Source organism: Oryx dammah, unplaced genomic scaffold (genome assembly GCF_014754425.2).
Source record: "Oryx dammah isolate SB20612 unplaced genomic scaffold, SCBI_Odam_1.1 HiC_scaffold_4, whole genome shotgun sequence".
Lineage (NCBI taxonomy): Eukaryota > Metazoa > Chordata > Mammalia > Artiodactyla > Bovidae > Oryx > Oryx dammah.
The window spans coordinates 54,641,669-54,659,637 of NW_024070188.1; the positions used below are offsets into that span (position 1 = coordinate 54,641,669).

Sequence of the window (17,969 nt, forward strand, 5' to 3'; positions counted from 1 at the left end):
ATCAATAACCTCAGATATGCAGATGACACCACCCTTATGGCAGAAAGTGAAGAGGAGCTAAAAAGCCTCTTGATGAAAGTGAAAGTGGAGAGTGAAAAAGTTGGCTTAAAGCCCAACATTCAGAAAACGAAGATCATGGTATCTGGTCCCATCACTTCATGGGAAATAGATGGGGAAACAGTGGAAACAGTGTCAGACTTTATTTTGGGGGGCTCCAAAATCACTGCAGATGGTGACTGTAGCCATGAAATTAAAAGACGCTTACTCCTTGGAAGAAAAGTTATGACCAACCTAGATAGCATATTCAAAAGCAGAGACATTACTTTGCCAACAAAGGTCCATCTAGTCAAGGCTGTGGTTTTTCCAGTGGTCATGTATGGATGTGAGAGTTGGACTGTGAAGAAGGCTGAGCTCCGAAGAATTGATGCTTTTGAACTGTGGTGTTGGAGAAGACTCTTGAGAGTCCCTTGGACTGCAAGGAGATCCAAACAGTCCATTCTAAGGGAGATCACTCCTGGGTGTTTATTGGAATGAATGATACTAAAGCTGAAACTCCAGTACTTTGGCCACCTCATGCGAACAGTTGACTCATTGGAAAAGACTTTGATGCTAGGAGGGATTGGGGGCAGGAGGAGAAGGGGACGACAAAGGTTCAGATGGCTGGATGGCATCACCGACTCAATGGACATGAGTTTAAGTGAACTCCGGGAGTTGGTGATGAACAGTGAGGACTGGCGTGCTGCAATATATGGGATCACAAAGAGTCAGACACGACTGAGCAACTGAACTGATTTAGTAATTATTGGACAGTGACAACCAAGAAAGAGCCAGCAATGAGAAATCATAAAAACAACTGGCTATGTAAACATGTGCCAATAAGCACTCATTTATACTTTAATATTGAGTGTTATCATTTTTGAAAACAACCCATATGTCCAGTTTTTCCTGAAGGGAAATACCCAAGAAACATAACAGATGACTTATATTGTCATCTGTAGCCTAGTATTGCCAACTGTCCCATAATGGTGACAGGCATGCTAAAGAAACCTTTGTTCTGGAGATCTATTCAGGCCAAGATGAGACCTAAAAACAAAAATTTCTGTGGAACTATAAATCCCAACTAGCCAGAAAGCCCGATTCAATTGAATTCAAATAGTATTTTAACAAATCAGTCCCAATCACATTTTTTCAGTTCAAGAGGTATCTATGGCCTCCAAAACAAGCTTGGCAAACATTTTAAACTAATGCCAACTTTATATATGAAGTGAATAAAATGTATTTGTCATGTATCATGTATCAGACATGATAGGTCCTTAAAATTACTTTAGTCATAAAATATTTCCTAACTATACATTATCTTTTAAGCCGGAGATTCTGCATGTACTATCAATGTCTTGAGTCTCTTAGTTTTCTGCCCTTACCTCTTTTGCTTTTTGATTTGTGTCTGTGTGCTTGTGAAGATATTTTGGGTTAGAAATCAGTCATTGTTTTGAGAGGTATCTGGAGGAATAGGGCCCTACTACGCAGTGGTGTAAAGGGATAAACCTTAATTGCATCAGATGACCAACGTTTTGTTTTTTTTTTCCTCTACTCCCAACTCCATTCCTGATGATCCCTCAGGATCTCCACAACTTCTCCCAGTTGAGAGCAGACTTTCATTCCTAAGGCTGAGTTTAAGTTGAATGACACCATGAATATCTCTTCTTAAATTTCCTTAAATTTAATAAATTTCTCTTCTGCTTCTGGAATATCAGCAGTTACAGGTGGGAGTATCATTTGAGGGTAGGGATTCCTCCTGTTGTCTCTGACTTTCTGTCACACAGTAATCATAATGCAATGTTAAGTGGATCTGCAAAACCCTTCACCACTCTCCACTAGTATGTATCTCTTTAAACAAAGAAAGGGAAAGGATGGATCCAATTTATTAGCCATAGGGATAGACAAAGCATCACAAAAGAAAATTTACACTTGCCACTCAATACATTTTTTAAAATACTGCTATCATAAAACAATTTAATCTTTCTTTGTGGGAGAGATGGGAGGTTGGATTTTCAAACTGAAAAAAAAATTTTTTTTAATCTACAAAATAATGATAGGGTTTTTAACCATAAAACCTTGTATATATCATGCTTTTGTTGATATATATATATTCATAAGAGTTTATATGAAAATTTTAGCTTCCAAGCTGAGTGGTGTTCCAGTCATCTCTGAAGATTTAGAAACATCTTTCTGCAGCATGACAAATCCCTCTATAAAATGAATTGTTGTTGTTTAATCACAACCTACAATGATTGTATTAAGTTGTGTCTAACTCTATGTGACCCCATGGGCTGTAGCCTGCTAGGTTCTTCTAACCATGGGATTTTCCAGGCAAGAATACTGGAGTGGGTTGCCATTTCCTTCCCCAGGGGATCTTCCCAATCCAAGGATTGAACCCGTGTCTTCTGCATTGGGAGGCAAATTCTTTACCACTGAACCACCAGGGAAGCCCAACCTCCCATCTCTCCCAGAAAGAAAGATAAAATGAATAATTTCCTTCTAATTCACTTGACTTTAATTTGGATTTTATCAATCTAGCTTATTTGAGGCAGGGTGTATCTATAAAGTGCAAGGGGTATGTATTCCATTGCTAAGCCTGTACTAACAGTTTCTATCATGTGTCATGAATATTTGATGAAATAACAAACTGCTGATGGCAGAGTGTAAAATGGTTGTTTGTGAGTAGGTACTCTCTGTGTCCTCTGAGGCTTTAGAGGGAAGATGTGCAGGTCCAGGACCTGTCAACAGCAGCCAGAGCTGTAGGCAGGGGGCCCTCATACGTGGAGTGTATGCTTCTCAAGCATCAGTCTTTACCTGCCTTAGCTCATGGTTATAAGTACAGTCAGCAATACAAGTTCTAAATAATGTGAGAATAAATTTGTATTCCTCTGCATTTCTCTCTAGTTACACTGGTAGCAGAAATCTTGACGGCTTCTTGCAATATATTTTTACAGTAAGATTTTTAAGAATTCTTGTGCATTGTCCTAAAGATATAAAACTCCATATCATGCCTAGTGATTTATATTTGTGATTATATACTTCCCTAGAATAAAGTTTGAAAACTCTCCATTAATACAGCACCAGTGCTATATCCTAAATCAAAAGCCAACAAACTGAAGAAGCTATTTGCAACAAACCAGACAAGGGGGAAAATATCTTAACTGTATTAAGCGTCCATAGCAATAAGAAATTTTTTTTTAACTGTTAAAAATAAGCAAAGATTGAAACAGGCATTTCTCAGGAAAAAACTATGACATAACCATGTAAAGAAATTGTCACACTTATTTATGATTAAAGAAGTATCCATTAAAACAATAAAAGTACTTTATAAAAACTTACCAAGATGTTCTTTCATTCACTCAACATATGTTTGAATGTTTACTATGTCTAGGAGCTGAATTAAAAATGTTGATAGTACACAGTGTAGGCAAGGCTGTGGGGAATCGGTTTTAACATGTCTATTGGAGGAAAAGTAATCTGATATAGCATTTTTAGAGAGAAAGTTTTCAAGTTAATTAAAATTCTAGCCCCTGACTAGAAATTGTACTTGCAGGAATTTAATCTGTAGATATACTCGATTTCTCTATAGGACCTCTTATAATCCTTCTCATTAGTTGTTTAGTCACCAAGTGGTGTCCGACTCTTTGTGACCTGCTACTGACATTTATGGGCTTTCCAGATGACACTAGTGGTAAAGAATCCATCTGTCAATGAAGGGGACATTAAGAGACACAGGTTTACTCTCTGGGTTGGGAAGATCCCCTGGAGGAGGACGCGGCAACCTACTCCAGTATTCTCGCCTGAAGAATCCCATGGACAGAAGAGCCTGGCGGGCTACGGTCCATAGGGTCACAAAGAGTTGGACATGAATGTAAAGAGGATACCCAAATCCAAGACTGGCACACAATAGCATGATCTCATCACTGGACAAAACAGTTCTCCTCTGTCCTGATTACTTTGCACTAATTGTACATCTTTTCTCTCTTATTAGATAACTTGAAGGGATTGTGGTAGAGATTGACCCTAAGACTCTGGAGCCTAACTTCAGAGTCTGGCTTACAATTCTGATTTGGTGACTTTTTACAAGTTATGGTTTAGTTGGTAAGTCATGTCCGACTCTTGTGACCCCAAGGACTGTAACCTGCCAGGCCTCTCTGTCCATTGGATTTTCCAGGCAGGAATACTGGAGAGGGTTGCTGTTTCCTTCTCTAGATGATCTGCCTGACATAGGGATTGAACTCAGGTCTCCTGCATTGCAGGCAGATTCTTTACTGACTGTACTATATCTAAGCCTGCTTTACAAGTTATAGGTGGGTTTTTCCCCTAAATGCAGACAACAGAGCTGCAGTACTACTCAATCTTCAGTTGGTCGAATTAGGGGATGAGAAACCAAGGACAGGAAGGGCTGACTGCATAGTTATACTCCAGATTTAAATTGTGCAAAGGGTTGACACCCTTAATCCCTGTGATATTCAAAGATCAAATGTATATACACTAAACATCCTTCTTTACCTATAGGCTCTAATACAGAGATTCACATATAGTAATTATTCATCACAGATTACACAAATGTTAAACATTCAGTGTCATACTTAAGTAATAATCTGTTTGTTGAAATAGGAAGCTATAGGTTGAATTATATGAAATATTGGTTTTGTAAGATAAAATCAGTCAAATATTGGCAATTTCATACTATTCAGTTTAATTTATATGTTTTAATTTCCATTAATATATATTTATTAATTTATCTAATAGATTCATGTACTTTCTAGGCATATTTGTATTGGCTTTGTATGTATATTCATATAATGTAATATAATTTGCCATATGGTATAGAAATCTCTTATGTAACAAAAATTATTTTTCTATATATCTGAAAGTTTATGAATTTATTTTTCCCTAATGCAGCCTGCAATTGTCATGGGAAAGCTGAAGAATGCTATTATGATGAAAATGTTGCCAGAAGAAATCAGAGTTTAAATATACATGGAAAGTACATTGGAGGGGGTGTGTGCATTAATTGTACTCGAAACACTGCTGGTATAAACTGTGAGACATGCATTGACGGTTTCTTCAGACCCAAAGGGGTAAAGTATGATTTTTCTTTCATGAAGTATGATTTTGAATTTTTCAGACTGAGATGTATTACAGGGAAAAATAATTTTGATTGCTTCTTTAAATAGTTGGACTTCAAATCTCAAAGGTGACTAGAAATATTTCATAATAGAAGCTGATATAAATCATTGAGGATGTGATATAAAATATTTCCACCTGTCCAGAAAGTCCCATGGTAACTCATTCCAGTCAATCCTTACCTCCAGGCAAACTTTGTTCTGATTTTTAGAGCATAAATTTGTTTGCCTCTTAGTGAATTTTCTAAAAATGAAATTGTAAGTTCACAAAATTTTTGGTCTTCCTTTCACTCAATGTAACAGGTTTAAATTTACCCATGTTGTACACATCAATAGTATTTCTTTTTAAAAAAATGCTAAGGAGTAGCCCTCTGCATGAATGTATCTTAATTTTAAATCCATTCTCCTATATATTTGGGTCATTTCCAGTTTTTGGTTAGTTTCTGCAAATCAATTTTATATGAGTCTTTTTGTGCTCATGTGTTATTAACCTTGTGTAAATGTCTAGGAGTATAATAGTTGGTTCATAGAATAGATGTATGTTTGACTTTATAAGATACTGCCAATGTTTCATCAAGTTAATGATACTATTTTACATGTTAACCAGAAATATATGTGAATTCTACTTCTTCCATCTCTCTCTAACATTTGGTCTTGACTCTTTTTGAAGTAGTCATCCTAGTGGATGTGGGTGTAATGGGTCTGGCAAGTCAGTACTAGGCAATCACTAAGTCAGTCCTATCAACGCTGAGTGCTACAGCACATCTTCTATTATGAATTTACAGCAGTTTTTTTGGATTAAATTTCTTTTAAGTGCCTGCTGGCTATTCTGTATCCTCTCTTGTGAAGTGTTTCTTCAAAATTTTTCTTTTTAATTCTAGAAAAGTCATAATTTTAAGTTTCAGGGCTGTAACCCATCTCAAGTAAATCTTTGTTTGGAGTGTGAAGTAATGATTGAGATCTACATTCACCTGTTGTTCCAGCACCATTTTTTGAAAAATACTTTTTTTCCCTTTCAAATTGTTTTGAGCCATTTTTTGAAGATAAGTTGATCATTTGGGTTAATATCTGGAGCCCCAGTTCTGTTCCATGGATTTACTTTTCCATCCTTGTGCTAACAGCACACTGTCTTCATGACTAGCTGGTTCCCATGATTTCAGAAATATGTAATGTACATCATTATAATTTAATTAAAATAATTTTTTATTCACATTGTGATTTGTTCTCTATTGTTTAGTTTCTAAGTATTTGGGCTTTATTAAGTTATCCAGTGGTTAGTGTTAGTCACTCAGTTGTGTCCAACTCTTTGCGAGCCCATGGGCTATATCCCTCCAGGCTCCTCTGTCCATGGAATTCTCCAGGCAAGCATCCTGGAGTGGGTTGCCATTCCCTTCTCTAGGGGATCTTCCTGACACAGAGATTAAAGCCAGGTCTCCCACATTGCAGGCAAATTCTTTACCTTCTGAGCCACCAGGAAAGTCACATGTATGAATATTACTTATTATTAAAATGGAAAATTTATATTTTGTTTTCATTTTTATAGATGTAATCACTAAGAAATACAGTGCAGCTAAATAAGTAGACAGAACTGGGAGGGAATTTGTTACAGCTCTGTACTCAATGTATTATGGTCTTTCTTGGATTTCATTTATTCTTAAGAGAAGGCAGCCATCATTTTTATTTTTGTTCTTCTGTATGTAAGGTGTCTGTCTTCTCTGATTTCAAGATATACTCTTTATATTTATCTTTTAGCAAACAAACCATGTGTTGGTAAACTATGGACCCTAGATAAAATTTGATCCATGGCTTATACTTGTATGGCCTGCAAACAACAACAAAAATTTTTCTTTATATTTGAAAAAACTTATTTTAAAAAGAGGGGGAGGAGGGGAGGAGGAAATGAAGGGAAAGGGAAAGGAGATGGAGCAAGAAGAAAAAGAACAACCCAATTAAGAAAAAGAGCAGGAATAAGATGGAACAAAAGCTAGGAGGAAGAGGAGGAGGTGAGGAAGGGGAGAAAAAGAAGAAACAGACCTTAGGTGACTTACAAAACCTACAATGATGCTATCTAATTTTACAGAAAAAGTTTTCCAATCTTGGTTAGACCATGTTTGTCTAAATGTGAATTTCTTTGTGCTTATATTCTTGGTTACTAAACTTCTTGTAATTATAAATTGAGATTGCTGGAAATTGGAAATTTTAGGCCATTATTTCTTTACATATTTTTTTGAACTGTGCTCTCATCCTTTTGTGACTCCAGCTACATACAGTCCAGGTTGCTGGACTGGGCCTATAGGTTACTGAGGCTGTGATATTTTTTTTTTTCTTTCTTTGTGCTTCAGATTGGATAATTTCTATTTATCTGTAATTAGCTATACTACTTTTCTGCATGCCATCAGTTATCTGTTGCTAAGCATATCCAGTTAATTTTTCAACTTTATAGCATGCTTATGTTTTTTTATAGTTTCCTCCACTCTCTGAAAAAAATCCATGTATTCACTCATTATAAACCTTATTACCTTTATGCTCCTCAGCATATCTAGAGACCTGTACAAGTCCTTGTCTATTAATACTTGGGGCACCTCACTGTTTTTGCTGACCTGTTTTTTTCTTGAACAAGGACCATGCCTTAGTTTTTCTCCTCAGGTCTAGTAATTCATGATTAACACAGGAAATTTTGGTTGATACATTGTAGTGACAAAAGATTCTGTTATCTTCTTCTGAAGATTTTTGGATTTTGTTTCAATTTGTAGTCATCTTACTGACTAATCACTATGAAACTGGAGGCTTGCTTTTATACATTTCTAGAGCAGATTAATAGAAAACTAAAGGTATGTAGCTAACCTTTCTTGATTGATAAACTAATTTCTATTTAGATTATATCATGTGGACTAGAAAGTCTATTCAGGTCATTCAGCTTTCCTGCTGTTGCTTTCAGTGGGCCCTTGGAGTCCCCAGAATTAATGTGCAGTTAAGGAATCAGTTAAGAATGAAGGGGTATCGATATGTAGATTTTGTTGTTACCCTTATATGAACATGAATCTTATCTAGTGTGTTTTTTCTTTCAAATCTCAGATCCTTCTAATTTCTGCATGCTTTTGATTATTCTCCCAAGCCCTCAAATATTTGATTTTTTATATTTGTCCCTAATTCATCATTGTCATTTTAGGATGTACTGGACCTATTAAAGACATTCTGCCATTATTAAAACTGGAAGCTTGATTAAGTTTTTAATACAACTTATTAAGTGAATCTGAATCTAGAATTTGATATTTTAGCACATAAAAACATGCTATATTTTGTGCTAAGAATTCAACTATTTCAAGTGTTTAGTATTTGGGTGAAAATTCCTTATGTTTTTATGAAGATATAGAAATAAAATTTTTGTACACTGTAAATTTTATATCTTAAAAACATATATCTGCATTATTAAAAAGTATTGCCTTAAAATCTAAATTTAGGTATATCTACTAAGTACATATATTTAAAAATTAAAACATACATGTATATATATACTTATGGCCATGTTTACTTTGAGAATTAATTAATAATCTTATTAGTAAAGTTAAAAAGTATAAAGTAGATATATTTATAGAATATCTTATGTTAGAAGGTTTCCTTTGTATCATTTCTTTTTAGATTCCACATATAAGGAATGTCATACAATGTTTCTTATTCTTCTGTCAGACTTACTTCATTCAGTATGACACTGTCTGGGTCCATCCATGTTGCTGCAAATGGCATTATTTCAGTCTTTTTAATGATTGAGTAATATTCCATTGTATATATGTACCACATTTCTTTATCCATTCCTCTGTTGATGGAAATTTAGGTTGCTTCCATGTCTTAACTCTTGTTAGAGATCCTGGAATAAACATTTGGGTGCATGCATCCTTTCGGATTATGTTTTTCTCTGGATGTATGCCCACGCGTGGGATTTCAGGGTCATCTGGTAGCTCTATATTTACCTTTTAAGGAACCTCCATACTGTTCTCCATAGTGGCTATACCAGTTTATATCCCCACCAACAGTGTAGGAGGGTTCGCTGAAAGTTCTCCTGATCAGCAATCTGATTCAAGCAGATTTTCCCAATTACTATAAGGAAGGATAATAAATTAAGAGGCTTTGGTTTACTCAAGCTCATCATTGGAATTGTAAATCATATTCATAAAAGCTAAGAATTTATCCTAAAGAAATTTGTTGCTATATATCCCCAAAGAAGTGTTTTTTGTTTTGCTTTTGTGTGTCTCTGTGTGTGTTGTAGTTTTCTCTTAGTTAGAAAGTTCTTCTCCCAATTCTGCCCTCAAATTGCTACTCACGTCAAGCTTTAGTCTAAATATCACTTTTTCTGTGAAGCATTGCTTGTATTCATTGTGTTCTTACTCCCTCCTCTTTTGCTCCAGAACTCTCTTCTCTGTGTCTATTTTATCACTTGGCACCTTCTATTTAATCAATATCTTTCAAGTCTGCTTTTCCAGTAAGCTTCTTTAACGCAGAAAGCAGGCCTTACCTATCTAGACCTTGCACAATCCTTTCTTCACAATAGAAAGTAAATGAATGGGTATTAAATAATGATTTTGAAACGGATCTATGGACTTAGAAGATTGAATTCTATCAGACATGTAAATATTTTTCTGCTTATGATACTTTAACTTATTAACAATCAAGTTTTCATTATAAATTAAATCTAGATATATATATATGTAAACTACATTTGGGGACTTCCCTGGTGGTTCAGTGGTTAAGACTTTGCCGCCTGGCCCTGCAGGGGTTGCAAGTTCAATCCCTGATCAGGGAGCTAGGATTTCACATGGCTTCTGGCCAAAAAACCAAAACATGAAACAGAAGTAATACTATAACAAACTTTAAAAAGACTTTAAAGATGGTCCACATAAAAAAAAAGCAATATTTTATAGGAAATAGCTTATATACATAATTATATGTATATTCAGCAGTATTTTAGTACTTCCTAGGCAAAGAATTTAGTTGCTTTTTTATTCTTATCCAATTGCATCTAGAAAATAAATGTTTTATGTATGGTATGTTGGCACATTTTAAGTTTATTTAATTAAAATATTCTAATGTTAAAAGCTACTTGTTGTATTGAGTATTTGATATATGTGAGAAATCTTATGAGATGGTTTCTGTTATTCCTCTTAATTTTAATTTAATGGCATCACTATGATTGCTATTATTAATCTCATATTACCAGAAAGTAAGGTGCAGGAGACTGCATAGCCAGTAAGTGGCCACAGTGGAATGTGAGCTCAAGCTTCCTAATTATAGAACCTACATTCCTCACGCCAGATTATGCTCACTCCTGAGAAAATAAAAATTTTAATGTAAATATTTAAGATTATCTTTTCTCAAGCATCAAATTTAATTAGTTGTATTGTGATCAATGTGAAAAAGGTTTTGAAAATTAAAAATTTAGGAGAAAATTACTAATTTTGAACTACATTGTAATAAAACAAAACAGTAAGGAAGATTTTATCATGGAATGTGTATTTCTCTTACATTTTCTATATAAGCAAGCATTGATATTTTGTTTCTTATAATGGTAATTGTGATTATAAAAGAAAGAGGTACATTCTAAAATATGTAGAGATTAAAAAACTATTTGGGATTTTCTTTAAAAACTTTAGCAAAGAATAAAGCATGATGAAAGTTATATGGTAAAATCCTGGTAATCATTGAATCTAGTTAACAGTTACATAGGAGTTTATTATATTATTCTCTTTACTCTGTCTGTCCACTTAGAAGAAATGGATGCTAGCAATTTTGAAAATATAGTAAAGAAATTTTCTAATGTTATTATTTTCTCAATATAGTTTCTTATTGCATATCATTAAGTTGTGAAAATAAAGAATTTTCTTATATTATCATTTTCTCAATATAATATCTTACTATATATCATTAAAATGATCTCTAAGGCTTACTAGATAAAAAAATATTAGTGTTTTTATTACAGTTGACTTAAAGCAATTTAATATTTTTGTTAGGTATCTCCAAATTATCCAAGACCATGCCAGCCATGCCATTGTGATCCAGTTGGTTCCTTAAGTGAAGTGTGTGTCAAGGATGAAAAACGTGCTCGACGAGGTGAGACTTTGGTAGAGGGCCATTGTTCTGATTAAAAGCGAAAAAGTGTTAGTTGCTCAGTCATATCCAACTCTTACATCTCAATCATTATGTTTCTGTTTAATTATACTTTAAAAGCAAGAAGAGTTGAATTGTTTTACATTAGTTCTACATGTATATGCATATCTATTTACCCATCTATGTGTGTTTATATACATATATACATACACCTTCTAGTCAATTATAGATCTGTGGTGTATGCACCTTTTGATGTTTTGTCATTTATTAGATTGCTTTGTAGCTGTATGGTTTCTGGGGTGAAATGACAGTGCTCCTTGAGGGATGTGTGTGCTACAAAGGAAGAGTGACTAGATGAGCTCACAGACTGAGATGTAGTTAATAACAGAGAAAACAAGAAGTGTGCATAAAGGGCTATGAAAGGCAGTAGGAATGAGTTAATGAAGGAAAAGAGGCTGACGTTAATTTAAGCTAATACCTGCTTTGACAATTGAAATTCATGGTGAACTCCAAACATTAAGGAATCAAATGCCAAAATAACTCCTGGATGTAAAAATGTTTACAAGCTACTTCCAGGAAAGTTGCTTGCCAAGGTTAAGTAGAAAATTCATAGAATATATCTGGAACTCTTTCTTTATATTTCGAAGACTGGATTCTTCTCTCCCGTGTGAAGACTAAAATAAATCATGGCTATTGTATAGGCTTTTCCCCCAAAGACTTTTGAGTTAAAAGGCTGGCAACATTTCTTTGGCAGTTTAACTTACCTGCTTTCCTTACAAAGCTATATGATTATGTATTTAGGCCTTAGAGTCTTAAATCTTAAAAGATTAAAAAATGATTATTTAAAAACTAATGGTGAATTATTGGTATCATTTTTTATTTTATGGTTTCTTATCTTTTTATGATAATAACTAAATCACATTAAGGTAATTTAATTTTATTCCCTGAGTTTAAACAGTAAGTATTTTGCTGTTGAAAAAGTGATTTAAAAAAAGTAGAAAAGTAGAAAAATGGGTATTCAATGCAGTGGTAACTCAAATAGTATTATTAACATTTGTGTGTTAACTTTAGATGGTGACTTTTTCCCCATATCTGTTCGTATTTCTCTGAAATTTGGTTTTAGCTCCTAAATAATAGTCCTCAACTCTGAAAGATATTAAGACTGTTTCCAAATTTTGCATATTTTAACCAATCTGTAATGAAGATATTTGTATATAAAATATTTTTCAATTATTTTTCCCTCTGAGATCTAAATTCTTTTTTTTTTCAAATTGTGGTATAGTTGATGTACAATATTATATATATTACAGTTGTACAATACAGTGATTTTTCAGTTACTAGGAAAACAACACATGGTCAACTAAAATTTTAACAGTACAAACAGAATAAAGTAGATAGCAAATACTATCCTCTTTAACCTATTTAACCCTAGTCTCATTTCCAAATGTAATCACAATTTAAAAATTTTTATATAGTAATGTACCAAAATTCAGAAAACTCACTTTAGCTATAATAATGACATTATGTTAAAATCACTATACATATTAATTTTTTATTGAATTTCTTATGTGCCTTTATAATCTTCAAATTCCTATCTACTCCAAGATAAGCAAATTATTTTTTTCTTTAGCTCTTATTTCTTTTGATTCTTCCAGTTTTATTGCAATATAATTGACATACAGCTCTGTGTAAGCTTGGGCTTCCTTTGTGGCTCAGCTGGTAAAGAAACCACCTGCAACGGGAGATCTGGGTTTGATTCCTGGGTTGGGAAGTTCCTCTGGAGAAGGGAAAGGCTACCCACTCCAGTATTTTGTCCTGAAGAATTCCATGGACTGTATAGTCCATGAGGTTGCAAAGAATTGGACACACTGAGCAACTTTCACTTTCACTGTGTAAATTTAAAGTATTCAACATGATGATTTGACTTTCATACTTCATGAAATTATTACCACAATAAGTTTAGTGAACATCCATCATCTTAAGGATTACTTGAACACAAGCACTGCAATACCTTGACAGTCAATCTGAGAAACAAGATGGCTTTCTAAGTGATCAGTGGGATGGGATCTACTGGAAAAAGTGATGGCTCATGTCCTGGGCAGAGTGGGATGATGCAAGATTTCATCACTTATTCAGAATGCAAAAATAAGAAATTGTTTATTTCTGGAATTTTCCATTTGATATTTTTCAACTGGGGTTGACTACAGGTTAACTGAAACCATGAAAAGTAAAACCACAGATAAGAGAGGAAAGATGTATGTTTATCTTATAATTTGTATATGTTAGTAGTGCTCTCTGCTATCTGTTTGATTCTGTAGTTTGATTTTTTTGGTAAGTGTTTATCTGGGCCTTATTTTCTTGTGCTTTTCCTAACTGTGTGTGTGTGTGTATACACATACATGTGTATTTCTTACTTTACCCTTTCAGGAGTCTTGAGTTTATATGTAAAGTTCTCTGATATGTCATCCTACCTTGAGTAGTACCTAGAATTTGTCTTTTGTTCAATAAAACCATGATCCACACTCTTAGACTACTTAATCAGAATTAATTTACTTCAGGAAAGACACTTGGAGAAGGCAATGGCAACCCAACCAGTACTCTTGCCTGGAAAATCCCATGGCGGGAGGAAGCTGGTAGGCTGCAGTCCATGGGGTCGCTAAGAGTCCGACACGACTGAGCAACTTCACTTTCACTTTTCACTTTCATGCATTGGAGAAAGAAATGGCAACCCACTCCAGTGTTCTTGCCTGGAGAATCCTAGGGACGGAGGAGCCTGGCGGGCTGCCATCTATGGGGTCGCACAGTCAGACACGACTGAAGCGACTTAGCAGCAGAAGCAGCAGGAAAGACACTGGTTTAAGAAATGGCTTACTGCTCTAGAAAATAATTATAGTTTCTGATCTCCAAGGGATTTCTCAGCTTCATAACAGCACAATCATTTTATATATATATATCTGTCTGCTAATTTCAACCTGCACAGTCAAGTGTTCTGAACGAGACATTTAGTTTATAGTACTTCCAGAAACAAACATTGAAATAGATATTTTTTATTACATAGAGTATTTCTCTGTTTAGTTTTGAGGTCTAGATATTTTGATATCAGAAATAAATATTAATTGAGGGGAGTGTTTCTGTGGCCTTTATTGAAGTGAACAGATTTCTTTTTCATTTGACTTCTACATAGGATTAAGAAAATAAATTTATTAATGTTCAACAATGCAGACATAACTCAGAGATATTACACGTTCAGTTCCAGACCACTGTAATAAAGCAAGTTCCAATAATTTTTGGTTACCCAGTGCATATTAAAGTTATGTTTACATTATACTGTAATCTATTAAGTGTGTAATAGCATTATGTCTTAAAATACAATACCTTAATTCAAAAAGACTTTCTTGCTAAAAAATTCTAACCATTATCTGATCCTGTAGTGAGTTGCAACCCTTTGCTGATGGAGGATCTTGCCTTTAGGTCAATGGCTACAGGGTGGTGGTTGCTGAAAGTTGGGATGGCTGTGGCAATTTCTTACTATAACTAAACAATGATGTTTGCTACACTGACTCTTCCTTTCAAAAACAATTTCTCTGTAGCATGCAATGCTGTTTGATAGCATTTTATCCACAATAAGACATCTTTCAAAATTGGAGTCAGTCTTCTCAAACCCTGCAGCTGCTTTATCAGCTCAATTCAGTCAGTTCAGTCGCTTAGTCGCGTCCAACTCTTTGCGACCCCATGGACTGCAGCACGCCAGACCTCCCTGTCCATCACCAACTCCTGGAGTTCACCCAAACCCATGTCCATTGGGTCAGTGATGCCATCTAACCATCTCATCCTCTGTCATCCCCTTCTCCTCCTGCCCTCAATCTTTCCCAGCATCAGGGTCTTTTCAAATGAGTCAGCTCTTCACATCAGGTGGCCAAAGAATTGGAGTTCAGCTTCAGCATCAGTCCTTCCAATGAACATTCAGGACTGATTTCCTTTAGGATGGACTGGTTGGTTCTCCTTGCAGTCTAAGGGACTGTCAAGAGTCTTCTCCAACACCACAGTTCAAAAGCATCAATTCTTCTGTGCTCAGCTTTGTTTATAGTCCAACTCTCACATCCATACACGACTACTGGAAACCTCATAGCCTTGACTAGATGGACCTTTGTTGGCAAAGTAACGTCTCTGCTTTTTAATATGCTGTCTAGGTTGGTCATAACTTTCCTTCCAAGGAGTAAGCATCTTTTTATTTCATGGCTGCAATCACCATCTGCAGTGATTTTGGAGCCCCCAAAACAAAATCTGGCACTGTTTCCACTGTTTCCCCATCTATTTGCCATGTAGTGATGGGACCGAATGCCATGATCTTTGTTTCCTGAATGTTGAGCTTTAAGCCAACTTTTTCTCTCTTCTCTTTCACTTTCATTAAAGGCTCTTTAGTTCTTCTTTGGTTTCTGCCATAAGGGTGGTGTCATCTCCATATCTGAGGTTTTTGATATTTCTCCTGGCAATCTTGATTCCAGCTTGGGCTTCATCCAGCCCAGCGTTTCTCATGATGTACTCTGCATAGAAGTTAAATAAGCAGGGTGACAATATACAGCCTTGACGTACTCCTTTTCCTATTTGGAACCAGTCTGTTGTTCCATGTCCAGTTCTAACTCTTACTTCCTGACTACATACAGATTTCCCAGGAGGCAGGTCAGATGGTCTGGTATTCCCATCTCTTTCAGATATTCCTATCTCTTTCAGAATTTTCCACAGTTGATTGTGATCCACAAAGTCAAAGGCTTTGGCACAGTCAATAAAGCAGAAATAGATGTTTTTCTGGAACTCTCTTGCTTTTTCCATGATCCAGCGGATGTTGGCAATTTGATCTCTGGTTCCTCTGCCATTTGTAAAACCAGCTTGAACATCTGGAAGTTCACAGTTCATGTATTTCTGAAGCCTGACTTGGAGAATTTTGAGCATTACTTTGCTAGCGTGTGAGATGAGTGCAATTGTGCAGTAGTTTGAGCATTCTTTGGCATTGCCTTTCTTTGGGATTGGAATGAAAACTGACCTTTTCCAGTCCTGTGGCCACTGCTGAGTTTTCCAAATTTGCTGACATATTGAGTGCACCACTGTATCACAGCATCATCTTTTAGGATTTGAAACAGCTCAACTGGAATCCCATCACCTCCACTAGCTTTGTTCATAGTGATGCTTCCTAAGGCCCACTTGACTTCACATTCCAGGATGTCTGGCTCTAAGTCAGTGATCACATCTTTATGGTTATCTGGGTCATGAAGATCTTTTTTGTACAGTTCTTCTGTGCATTCTTGCCATCTCTTCTTAATGTCAACTAAGTTTATCAACTAAGTTAACATAATATTTATTGTCAGTTCAATAGTGTTCACTGCATCTTCACCAGGAGTAGAATCTATTCCAAGGAATCACTTTCTTCCCTTATCCAGGAGAAGCAATTCTGCATTTGTTAAAATTTATCATCATATTGTGGCAATTAAGTCCTGTTTTCAGGCTCTAATTCTTTTGCTGTTTCCACTGCATCTGCAGTGACTTTGTGCACAGAAGTTGAATCCTGCATAGTTATCCGTAAAGGCTGGAATCAACTTCTTCTCAACTTCTGTTAATGTTGATACTTTGACCTCTTCCCATTGTCGGGGGAGTTTGTAGTTTCCTCAGTTCTGTCTCGTTGCAATAAAAATTTGAAGCAATGGACAGACCAGCATTACAGGCCTCTGATAGATCAGTGTTACAGTTCTTGGATGGAGCACTGTTGTAGCTCCAAGTTACAGTTCAGTTTTATTTAGAAAGTAAAGGAAAATATATCCTTGAGGTATGAGGGCATGCTGCCCCAAAAGACACGAAGAGAAGAGAGGCCCTACTAGCCCAATTTTGGCTCCTCTTTTTATGTTTTTTCTCCTCCCCCTGGGCCTGCCCTATGTAAATTGGGCTAGCCAGGAGTGCTGTTTGTTTTACCTGCTGTTTGTTTCACTCCAGTCCTCGGACCTTCCTTTGTTCTAATTTTGTGGGCTTTTCCCTTACTTTTTAGCCACCACCATTCTGGACTCCTTTTACCTAACACCATTAACCTGTAATGTTCTTAACTGCATTTAGAATGGTGACTCCTTTCTAGAAGGTTTTCAATTGACTTTGCCCCGATCCATCAGTGGAATCAGTATCTAAGGCAGCTGTAGCCTTATATATATATAAATAATAGGACATGAATATATATATAATAATAGGACATATATATATACATATATATGTATATACATATATATAATAATAATAGGACATATATATATGTATATACATATATATATATATAAATAATAGGACATGAAAATCAGAATTACTTCTTGATCCATGGGCTGCAGAATAGATGTGTTAACAGGCTTGGAAACAATGTGAATCTCACTGTACATCTCCATTGGAGCTCTTAGATGACCAGGTTCATCATCAAAATGTTCAGTAATATTTTGAAACTTTTTTTTTTCTGAGCAGTCGATCTTGACACTGGGCTTAAAATATTCAGTAAACTGTGTTTTAAAGAGATGTATTATCACCCAGGCAGAATTGATTTAGTAGAGGGCCCTGGGATTTCTGGAATGGTAAATGAGCATCGGCTTCAACTTCAAGTCATCAGCTGCATTAATTCCTGGGAAATTCCATGGATAGAGGAGCTATAGTTCATGGGGTTACAAAAGAGTCAGC

At 35.5% G+C, this 17,969-nt stretch overlaps 1 protein-coding gene across 2 annotated transcripts in view; it reads left to right on the top strand.

Annotated features, from left to right (window-relative positions):
* Positions 1-17,969, top strand: part of LAMA2 (laminin subunit alpha 2) — a 676,446-nt gene that overhangs the window by 259,149 nt on the left and 399,328 nt on the right. For both annotated transcript variants that reach the window (XM_040238873.1, XM_040238874.1), the window contains exons 8-9: positions 4,948-5,126; positions 11,174-11,273. In XM_040238873.1, the coding sequence (XP_040094807.1) occupies positions 4,948-5,126; positions 11,174-11,273 (279 nt within the window). The remainder of the gene's footprint in view (positions 1-4,947; positions 5,127-11,173; positions 11,274-17,969) is intronic.